Raw genomic sequence first — 11671 nt, 5'->3', positions numbered from 1 at the left:
TGGCAGGGGTGGTGGTGGTGGTGAGGAGGGCTGAGGGAATTCCCATCTTTGAGTCTAGCACCACATTAATGGTCTTGGTTGATTTTACAAAGTCCTGTCAACTCAATATTGTGCAGCCATTTATTAACTCTTATCCCTTGGAACACATGGAGATCAAATCAGTCAATCCTAAAGGAAATCAACCCTGCACATTCATTGAAAGGACTGATTCTGAAGCTGAAGCTCCAATACTTTGGCCACCTGATGTGAAGAGCTGGCTCATTGGAAAAGACACTGATGCTGGGGAAGATTGAGGGCAGAGGGAGAAGCGGGTGACAGAGGATGAGATGGTTGGATGGCATCACCGACTCAGTGGACATGAGTTTGAGCAAACTCCAGGAAAGTCAAGGACAGGGAAGCCTGGCATGCTGTCCACGGGGTCACAAAGAATCATACAGAATTAAGTGACTGAATAACCACCAAGTGTCAGGTATTACACACAGAGCAGTGAAAAAGACTGGCCCAGTCTCTGGCCTCATGAAGCTTTCTGTTGGGAGGAAGGTGAATAACATAATTGCTAGTGTGATAGGCATGGCAGGAAGGCGAATGGGGACAGGGTCTGGGAAGACTTATCAGAATAGAGCACTCAGATACACTCTGTCCACCTCACAAAGGAAACACCAACCTCCCTTCTGCATGGTGCCTCCCCCTCTATTGACAGCAGGTTTGTCCTGTGGGCTGTGGGTTTGTGGACTGCCCTCCTCAGTGAGGTATCCGGTGGCCAGCACTGGCCTTGAAGACTGGCCTTTGCCACTGCCCTGAGGTCTGATGGGACTCTGTCGACCCATGAAGAGGTCAACCTGAGCATGTACTTGCATCCCCTGGTGGGAGGGTGGGGTGGGGTGCTTGTTACAACAATGCTGGGCCCACCCCACGGTATTTTGATTCCAGCGGGCTAGGGGACTGGTTTTTACTTGTCAGGTTGTAGGTGAGATGCTGGGTCAGCCCCGATGGGGAAGCTTTCACAGATGGACTGAACTGAAAAAGGTGGGAGCGTTGTAGAACAAAACAAACCCTGACTGAAAGTTGAAGGTGTGGAATCATCCTCTCAAAAACAAGGGTCTATTTGCTGGGCAAAGACACTGGGCCTCCAGTGGCAGGGGTTAGAAGACGGCTCATGGGTGCCGAGAGGGGCACCCTTGGCCAGACTGGAGGGCTCCAGTTGCTGAAGCCATCCTGGGGTCTACAACCACTCCTCTTCAGACCTCTCTGTCTGTCAGACTAAAGATGGGCCTCAATCCTCAAGTGCTCCGCCTCCCAGTGGCTCCATCCCCAGTCTCATCTCCAACTCAGGACCACCAGGACATTTCTGCTCATACCCTTGGTTTGGGATCCTGTCCATCTTCACAAGAGCTGAGGTCTCTGGGGCATCCCTTATCCCCAAACCTGCTATTGTACCTTCTAGAACTCATGTTCCACCATCAGCAAAATATCCTCTCTCCTCAGACTGTTCTGTGAGTGTCCCTTCAGCTTCTCGCTCAGATGGAAGCCTGGTGACACTCCTCCTGCAGCCCCTTAGGTGGATGCGGCTCCCTCGCCCCTTTGTCCCCTACCCCATAGGCCTGGAGGTGGGGCAGACCCTCTCTTTCCCTTCTCCAGAAAATGCCGGTTTTGAGTTTTCTGTCCCAAGAGCCTCATTCCTAGATTCCATCCCCTCACATTTCACCCAGGACATTATTCCAGCACTTTTCTTTCCCTCCTGTATCAGTTCCCCATTTCAACTGGATCTTTCCTATCTGTCCACAAATGCTTTTAATTTCCATCTTGGGGGAAAAAAACCCACACATCTTTACCCCTGCTTCTCTCCCCAACTGTGCCTTGTTTTTCTTCTTAGAAATACCCTGTAGAGTTATCCGCACTTGGTGGCTCTCACTTCTCTTCCCCCTAGAGCCAGCTCCAGCAGACCCATCCCCTCAACACCATGGAAACATCTCTGCTCTGGGCCTCAGTGACGCCCACCTCCACTGACCTAATCCAATGGCCAGTTCCTTGTCCTCATCTTCCCTGACCTACCTCTGGTTGAATTCAGCATAGCTGATCACCCCGTCCCGGATACCACACTCCTGGTTTTCTATCTCTGTGGCTTTGTCTGTGCCTTCATGGCTGCTCTTTCTCATCACCGCACCCCCCATCCCCACTCGCCCCAAGGCTCCCAGTGCCATCATGCTCCCTTGCTCCATGCTCCTTTCCTTATCTGTCCTCCTTCAGCGTCTACCTTGGTCCATTGACTTTAAACACCACCTACCCTGTGAGGCATATGGCATTTCTTCCTCCAGTCAAAACTCTCCCTTCAACTCCAGACTTAGATACCACACGGGCTACATGACACCTTGTCTTTATCATGTCACCACCAGCTCCTCATCTTCCTTCCCCAAGCCTGCTCCTTCACCCACCGCTCAGCGAATGGCCACTCCTCCTCCTTAAAGACCATTTGGAGGCATCTGTGACTTTCCCACCACATGGACACGATGTCATCTTTTCAGTAAGGCCTTGACCTGCCGTCCTACCTAAAGTTTCCAGCTTTTTTCCAGTCTCCTTATCCCCTCCTGTTTAAAACATTTCCCCCCTTAGTATCTTCCACCCTTTGACTTGCTCCACAGGATGGGGATATTGATGTCTCCACTGCTGTGTTTTCAGTGCTTAGCCTGGTGAGTGTTATGGAAAGAAACTCAGTAAATGCTTGTTGAATGAATGACGATCCTGAGGATGACATGGTGTTGGTGGCAAGGCAGGGTGGAGGGGGGATGAGGGTGGGAAGGGAGATTCTTTGCCAAGGGAACAATCAGTGCAGGGCAGGGGAGTCAGGGGGGCAGGGCAGGCATGTCTAGGAGCGAGGTGTTCACAGGGTAGGAGCATGTGGGAGGGGTGGGGTGGGGCCCAGGTCCCAGTGTGTGTGCATGCGTGGACTCCTGAGCATGGAAGCTGCTGTTGCCCCTCTGAGTGGAGGCATGGGCCTCTACTCCCATGGTTCCTGAGAGACTGGCATGGCAGAGGCCAAAGTAGCACAGCTCAGCCAGCAGCAATGGGAAGGGGCCCTGCAGACTGACCCAGGCCCCTGGGCTAGGTCAGTGCCAGCGGCCTCCTGGGTCTTCCCAGCCCCACGCCCTGCATGGTGGAGTGGAGGGTAGGGTGGCTTGTGAATGGAAGCCTTGACCTTTGCAGAGTTGATAACTGGTACTAGGATGTTAGAGGGAAAAAATAAAACCATCTCATCATTTGGGTGGGCGCCTGGTCACTGCTTACCAGACCCAACTGTGTTCCTCAAGTGTGAGGGGGCATTGCTAAGGCTGAGGTGGTATGGACCAGGTCTGAGCGAACACTGTAGCCAGAGCCATGGATCCAGCCTCCTGCCAGGAGAGGGAGGGCCTGAGAAGAACCCTGAGCAGGGAGGCATCCAAGACCTTGGTACATGAGGTCCCCGTTTGGGTAGGTTCCGATCAGAGAAAAGTCCTGCATTTTCTTTGTGAGAGACCCTACCTCTCCAGGGTAGGGCTGGGTGGAGATGCAGCTCTCTGCCAGGAGCAAGGCAAAGCCCAATTGCTTTCTTTTGGCCCTGATCTCCTCTCTTCCTTTGTGTTAATTCACACACCAAAATCATTTGAAATTAATGTTGTCCTGGGTAAACACATTCATTTCCTTTTAAATTTGCAAAACCTTCCTGTGAAAACATTTGAATACATAACGCAACGGCACATTTTCTTTGGGAAACATTGATCATTTCCAAGGCGAAAGGCAGCATAAATATGTCTTAAGTAAGAGGCACATTCACAAAAGTACCAAGCTGCAGTAATCAACAGATTCGGGAGATTACTATTGTGTTTTGGGAATGAATTGTTACTTGTCTGAACTGTGGGGAGGTCGAGGGTGTTTTTAATTTAATGGATTAATCATTTGTCTGAAGTTTTTCCTCCTTCTTATGGAAACAATGCAGGAGGTTTGCATGAAGTTATAAATCATGTCAGTGTTTGGGTCTCATCTCTGGGAGGCCTGGTCTATGGGGAAGTTATACTAATAATTTGAGAAAGAAAGGAAATAGTTGCTTAGAAGTGTTCCCTTTAGCAAACCAGGTCAAGGCAGAGTTCTGGATGGAGAAGCCCCAGAAGGCATCCAGAAGCTCAGCCGGTATGTGTGGTCCAGTCCCTGCCACCAGGGAATGGAGCAGCTCCAGGGAGAAGTCTATATTTTATTCCTGGCCTGGCAACTTCCTCTGGATTTGATTTTCCCATCTGTATAATGGGTTGCAAGCTCTGTGAGCGCAAACCATCTGTGTGCACCAACTATGGTTAAAATATGGTTTGAGACAAAACAAAATCTCCCCTATATCTGTCCCATCCTGGACTTTGAATTACATCTTTCCAGGTATTTCCCAAGCATTTGACACATATCCTATCTCATCAGGCCTATAAGGCAGGAGGTATATTGTTATTCCCATTTTACAGGTGAGTTTACCCACCTAGGATGTATGTCAAGGAAGTACCAGCACTAGGATTTGAACTCAGGCCTCTCTAGCTCAGAGTTCATGTCTTGACCTATGACAGAGGTGTCTCCAGTTTGGGTCTGCACTGTGCCTTGGGTGGAACAGCCTCACCCAGTTTCTATTCGTCTGAGTGGTTTCCCATGAATGGTTTCTCTGTCTCCTGGGCCCACCAGCTACATACTTGGCGCGCCTGCCGGTTATCTGGAGAATTCTGAGCCTTCTGAGAGGCAGGGGGCTGGCCAAGGCCTCCCCTCCCCACTTCATCATCCTCCCGTTCCTGTCCTCACTCTGACTGAGGAGAAGCTAGCAGGAGGAACTGACATAGAACATCACTCCCTTTGTGTCCCAGGCACTGCCTTGGCTCAAATAAGCCACAGGCCCTCTCCAGGCCAAAAGGAGACCAGACTTCACCACCTGCAGCACAGCTGGGTGACCACACTTAATTCTACCCCAGGTTACTAGGGGACATCTTTCATGCTTTTGACTCATGCTGGGGATGAATGACAAAAAGGAACAAATCCTACAGATGAACCTGTTACTGCTCTCACACAACTTCCTAATGAGATGACCCAGCAAGGTAGTGCTGCTTCTGTACTGAGCACAGACAGTGCCTTCTCTCCTTCCCAGTCCTTCTGCTTGGAAGCCCCCAAGTGCACTGCCTCTGTGAGTTTTCCCCAGCAGCCCAGCCCTCCTGACCCTGGGACCCTGAGCAGCATTGGTGTCTGCACAGTGGTCTGCTGAGCCCACCTAGAGCTGGACGACCAAGCTGTGCAGGTCACCAAATCAGTCCTGCCAAGGGCAGGGGCTGCCTTACATCTGCGCTGTAAGTCCTTCATTGGACGCCTGCTGCTTCTGACCTGAGCTCAGCACCTGGGGCAGGGGTGGGCCAGGCAGGTTTCCTGTTCCCTGTCTGCGACACTCCCCACCCCCGCAGTGTGCCCCCATAGCAGATCAAAACCAACCTGCCGGCTGATCACACCTGGATTCTCCAGCAGCCACAATGCAAGGGTCCAGAGTGAAGGGGCGGAAAAGCCATCAAGAGTCCAGGCTTTGGTGTCAAGATCTATTTTGCTGTTACTAATTGTAGGGCTAAGGGTCCTGGGCAAGTAATTTAATCTCTTTGTAGTTTTCAACCCCTAGTTTCCTCCTCTGTGAAGCAGAGAAGGTGCCCAGTAGGTATCTGGGAAACGTTCCTACTGTAATTGTGTCTTTCATGCCATTCTACTTTCAACAGCATCTTCCCATCTTTCCACACAGGTAGGATGGTTTACCTTCTCAGTCAACACAGTAAGCTTCACTTCCGGAATACACTTCCGGAAAACCTCGTGTCTTGTCCCTGGTCAACCAGAAATGGACTCACGTCCTTGGGAGACAATACTGGGTCTACCTTAGTGCTGTCTCGCATGACGAGTTGCTTAATGGACCCAAATGCCACCCCAGTTGCCGGTGGCCAGCCCAGCCCAGGGACCTCAAGGGCTCCTGGAGTGAGGCCCACCCGGATAGCCTAGCCTGACCGCCATGGAGCTGAACACAGTGCACCATGGAATGAGGTAGAAAGCCTACTGCAAAATACAGAGGTCCTGGGACTACCCTGGTGGCTCAATGGTTAAGAATCCACATTGCAATGCAGGGGACATGGGTTTGATCCCTGGTCGAGGAACTAAGATTCCACATGCCTTGGAACAACTAAGCCCACAGGCCACAACTCCTGAGCCTGTGCACCACAACGAGAGAGTCTGGGCCACAGCAAAAGATCCCATATGATGCAATGTGGATCCTGACTGTGCAACTAAGACCTGATGCACCAGATAAACAAATAAATAACCAATTTTAAAATTATTAAAAAAAATAGAGGTCCCAGTGTGCTGCCTCTGACACTAGGACTTCACCTTAAAGAGAAGCCTTAAATCTCTCAGCAATCAGAAAATGGATTTCGAGTGGCCTCTTTCTGGATCTCAGCACGGAGGTTTTGCTGTTTCAACTTTCTGAGGCCACAAGCAGCCCCTTTAGCAAGAGGCTGGTGGGTGGGTAGGGAGGCTTGAACAAAACTCTCCAGCTGCACAGTCCACTCTCCACTTGAGTAGTGACAGGGAGCAGCCTAGTCTCTGCTTTAAAGCCAGCAGCACATGGTGTCCACGGGCCTGGGCCCTGCTCCCGGATTCGGCACTGGGAGGGAGGAAATGGTTCATTCCCCATCATGAGCTCTATCTCAGAATTCTGGGGGAACACGAGGCAGAAGGATCCCCCAGCAATTTGTGTGGACCTGCGATTTGTGTATTGAAAGTATTTAAGATCACAGCATCTCCTGCAGAAGCCTGAGGTGAGGACAGGTTCTCACTCGTGAGTTACTCTGGCTCCTGGGCAGATGGATTCCCCCACCCAGGCCCCTCTCCCCACAAATTTGTTCTGGAGGAAATGAAGGGGACCAGCCTCAAGCCCTCTCCTTGTGCCCTCGGTTCTTATGGGATGGGGGTAAGATGTGAAGGGTTGGATGGAGGATCTGGGAATTCTTGATTTCCCATTTTCAGCTGGTCTGAGGACCAGAGGGAGCTGTGCCAAGGCACATGGAGTTGTTGTGCAACCACGCATTTACCAACACTGTACAATGCTGGGTACCACTTGCCAGCTATAGATGGCAGCGCCCTCTTCACACTGCAGAGCACACAATCTGCCCCTGGAGTGACCCAGACACTGCCTACTGGCTGCACACACAGATTGAACTCTGAATGCCAGCCTGGATGGCTCATCCAAGGGATGTTATAACTAGGAACCTGTGTGTTATTTCTGATGAAATCCAGAAACTTCACTGTACATCTGGAGTCAAGCCAACAAGCATAGACACAAAACCCCAGAGGATTAAGTATATCCCAGCTCAAGGGAAATACTAATAAAATATGATTAGGCAGTATGAATATAAAAATCCCTAAAACATCCTCTAGGACAAATGCAGAGGCAAGCTGGGCTTACTCTGTTGTCCTTAAATGGCTTGTCACCCAGGATCCCAGAGGCAAGTGATACTGAACCTTGTGTTGCAATGATCCTCAACACTGTGTACGCTTTATCTCAAAACAGAAGCCCCGGACACTGGCTGGCACCAGGGATCTGGGGCTGACTTGGAGCTTTCACATTATTCTCTGGTGCACGGACACCCTGCTCAGGCTTGCTCAGGGTGGGGCCCAGCTGGGCATGGCTTGACATGTCAAATTTCCCCTGGGGGTACTGACCCACCTAAAATGACTCACCCCCTCCCACCTGGACTCACTTCATCAGAGGAGGCTTTGGGGAAGAGCTGGACTGGGAAGTGAGTTAGCAGACTCTGCCCCTGCCCACCGCCCCAGTCCCCCTTTACATATGGGAGAAATGGGACACTTTGGGGTCAGGTATTTCTTCAAGAAGGCAGAATGCAAGAGAGAAGGAAGGTTATTCTGAGCAGCCTTTGGGGAACACGTTGGGGCAACAACATGCATGGAGCCATTTACTAACCATTCACCTGCAGGACGTGGGTCTGGAACAGCTGCTCGTGGCCGGAGGCGTGGCAGGTGTAATTGCCCATGTGGATGGTGGTCACCTTGGTGATGTAGAGGGAGTTGTCCTCTCCGAAGTCCTGCTTGGGCAAGGAAGACAAGATTGGCTTCTCTGTTGAGTGGGCTGGGAAGGACAGCCAGATCTTGGGATTTGCCAGAAAACAGAAACCCTGCAGCTGTGAGGACGTCCTTTCTGCCTGGCCCCTTGCTCAGCCAGAGCTGCCTGTGGGGCAGCAGGACCGCCGTGTCTCCACCGTGCTGCTTGCCCAGACCCCATACGTCATTTTACGACCTGATTCACCTTCTCTGGGAGGCCCGGCTGAATGCCTTCCCCAGCACCCTCCATCTCCATTTCTACAGCTGGCCTCCCCTGCCTTGCCTGTTAATCCTGCTGCTGCTTGGCTGGTTTCTTGGACTCTTGTCCACCTGTTGAGATGCTCTGGAGGGCGGCCTCCTTTGCAAACTTTTTCTTAAAAGACTGGATAGCAAATATTTTGGCTTTGTGGGCCATAGGGCTCTGTCAACTACTCAACCCCGCCTTGAGGCATGAAAATAGCCATACTGATACCTAAATTCATGAGTACCACTATGTTTCAATAAAATTTTATTAAAAAATGGGGTGGGCTGCATTTGGCTCACAGGGTATGGTTTGCCTATCACTGGTTTAGATCTTATCTCCCTCCCCAAATAAGTTCAGGCAGCTTGCAGAGATCTGGGTAACCCCAGAGAAGGAAAACAGAACACTGAGGAAAATGAAAGCAAACAGAAAAAAAGGGCAGGATGTAAACGAGAGCAAGTGGGGCCAATGACAGGCGTTCCATGAGAGAGGGCTCAGTGATAAGCCTTGTCCCTGTGACATCCGCAGCCTCACTGTGGGGTCCGATTTGGCCAGCACGTGGGGAGAGATGGGCAGGAGGGAGCTTCGGGCTGATCAAAGTCACCTCCTAAGCACAGGGCATGAAGCACTCCCCCAGGGGCTTTCCAGCCAGCCGCCTCTTCTGCAGAGCCCTGCGCAATGTTGGCCCTATCCAGGCACTAGCTGCCGACAGGCTGGGGATGGAATTGCCTAGAGTTTCAGGGAGTTTGGTTTTAGCTACCAAACATGTCTGAGGTGTGGTACTCAGAGCTTATGGGGCAGAACAGATCCTGACTCCCTGGTAAGAAACGGGGCTGGCAGCACTAGCTGCAAGGAGTGATGGGGGAAGTCTGGTGCTGCACTCAGGAGACTCAGGTTTTAGCTTGAACTCTGTCACTGACCAATGTCCCCTCATCCCTCTGGGCACTGGTTTCCCCTGCCTGGAAGCTGTGGAAAATTCCTATGCCCTGTCTGCCGATGGGAAGCATGACAGACATGGGGCTGCTCCTTTTCTTCTCATTATTTTTAAAAAAATTATTTATTTTTAATTGAAGGATAATTGCTTTACAATACTGTATTGGTTTCTGCCATACGTCAACATGAATCAGCCGTAGGTATACATTTGTCTACTTTTCTTATTATTAACAGAAGATGCAAAACTCTTCTTGACCCCTTGGAGACAACACTAAACCATCCCTCCTGTTATTTCTCTTGTCCTTCCTGAGCTCCCTTCTCCCACGGAAGCAATTTGGTGGCAGGAGGGACAAAGGCCACTAGTCAGTGTGGCAAGGGCCCAGTTACAACCACGAGTCCTTTAAGGAGGCTTTCTGGCTAGTTAGCCTAATGAGGGGTGCAGGCCAAGTGAGGTCTGGGTTAAGGCAGAGGCTAGAAGGTGGAAAGTGGATGCATGCAGCCTGCTCTTGGTGTCAAGGAAAATGATACTCAGAAGTGCTCCCACTGGGCCAAAACATTGGAGAAGGCTGCAGGAACCCTTAAGAGTTTTCTCTGAAACATTGCTCTGCTTTAAAAAGCCCCATTCCGATTACCCAGTAGAAGCTTCAATAATAAAAATAAAATACCAGATAGCTGATTTGTCCTGTGTCATAACAGAGTCATAAAGGGTTCATACCTGAGTCGCTTATGAAAGTTAATAGTCACTTCTGGGGATGACATATTTCTAATCTGAGCTGTTTCCCGTGTTAAAACCTAAGTCTGAAGGAAAATACATTTTGCTTGGAGTCTCAGAGGTTGGAAAGGCATTTTGAGAGAGGGCTGGGGAGCTGGGTGTGGCCCCTACTTTGGGAACCCCTCTGCGCCTACCTTGGTTGCTTCCCAGACAAGACTACAGACTCCATCCCAAAGGGTGACACCAGACCCGTTTGCTCTCGGAGTTTGGTGCTGGGGGTCCCCTGGCGTTTCCTTCTGGGATGCCTTCCTGAGCCTTCATATACACAGCCCTTCCTTATAGGAGGAGGACCCTTGTAGCCAGTCTCGGGTTCTGGCACCCTCTGCTCATACTGCCACCTCAATGGGATGGCGTGGTCATGGGGACTGCAGGCTTCTCAGGTCGAGGTGCCCACAGGCCCACTGCAGGGTGGTGCTAGGTAACACCACCAGCTCGGTGTCCACGAGCTGACTGTGCACTGGGAATCTGACACACATCGCCTGGTTTAAGCCTCAGAAAAAAGCCCTGAAAACCACAAAGCAAAACAAAAGCCAGTCCCCACAGGATGAGAAAGTAGAGCCCTCCTGCACGATATATTCGGAGTCTGACCTTCTCTAGCACCTCCACTGCTATCACCACAGGCTCCATGCAGTGACTTCCACTGCTGAGCTCTGCGTCCTTCCTCCGCATCACAGCCCAGCGACGCCCCTTGTCTTACTCCCATTTAGCGTACTGTTTGCCACCTGTCTCCCTGACTAGCATGTGAGTGCCCTAGGGGAGGGCAGGGACACTGGTGCCTGCTGCTCACTGCTGTGTTCCCAGTGCCTGGTGTAGGGCTGACACAGAGTGGCCCTCAGTAGATACTCATTGAGCAGACCATACAAGGCGCTGAGCTGGGCTCTCTGCAGGGGCTTTCCTGATTTTGGTTCTTTGGGTTGGACAATGGACATGTCCAGGACATGTCCTGCCTTCCCATGCCCCCAGATATTGCCAATCACATGAGGGTACAAATCAAGTGGCTGGTAGGGAGGCAGAGAGCCAATCTCAGGTCTTGTGCCCACTTTCCCACCCTGCCTCCTTCTCCACACTGCATTCTCAGACCTGGGCATGCTGGGAGGGCTCCACACATGGCAGCAGGCAGAGTCCATGTAACCCCAGACTAGGCTCATGGCTTCTGTGAACCTCTAACAGAGTGGCAACCCACTCCAGTGTTTTCGCCTGGAGAATCCCGTGGACAGAGGAGCCTGGTGGGCTGCTGTCCACAGAACTGCACAGAGTCGGACACGACTGAAGCGACTTAGCATGTATGCATGCATTGGAGAAGAACATGGCAACCCACTCCAGTGTTCTTGCCTGGAGAATCCCAGGGATGGAGGAGCCTGGTGGGCTGCCATCTATGGGGTTGCACAGAGTCAGACATGACTGAAGTGACTTGGCAGCAGCAGCAGAGTTGCTTAGCCTCTGGTTTTTCCTCAGTGTTCCTGGGAGCAGAGGTGTGATCCCTCAGGTGTGGTGGGTGTGGGGCTGCTGGATGGGTGATGCACTGCTTGGAACACCTAACTCATTACTAGCCTGTAACTCAGGCTCCAGGGAAAACGTGATTCTGTACT

The 11671-nt window shown here is 51.4% G+C and overlaps 1 protein-coding gene across 1 annotated transcript in view; it reads right to left on the bottom strand.

The window, feature by feature from the left end:
- FSTL4 (follistatin-like 4) overlaps positions 1–11671 on the bottom strand; it is a 435284-nt gene that overhangs the window by 38339 nt on the left and 385274 nt on the right. The window contains exon 8 of the mRNA XM_010844523.1: positions 8000–8120. Within this exon, the coding sequence (XP_010842825.1) occupies positions 8000–8120 (121 nt within the window). The remainder of the gene's footprint in view (positions 1–7999; positions 8121–11671) is intronic.

Source organism: Bison bison, unplaced genomic scaffold (genome assembly GCF_000754665.1).
Source record: "Bison bison bison isolate TAMUID 2011002044 unplaced genomic scaffold, Bison_UMD1.0 scf7180017864203, whole genome shotgun sequence".
Taxonomy (NCBI): domain Eukaryota; kingdom Metazoa; phylum Chordata; class Mammalia; order Artiodactyla; family Bovidae; genus Bison; species Bison bison.
Note: the sequence above shows the minus strand (reverse complement) of the source record. Positions and strands in the feature narration are given on the sequence as shown.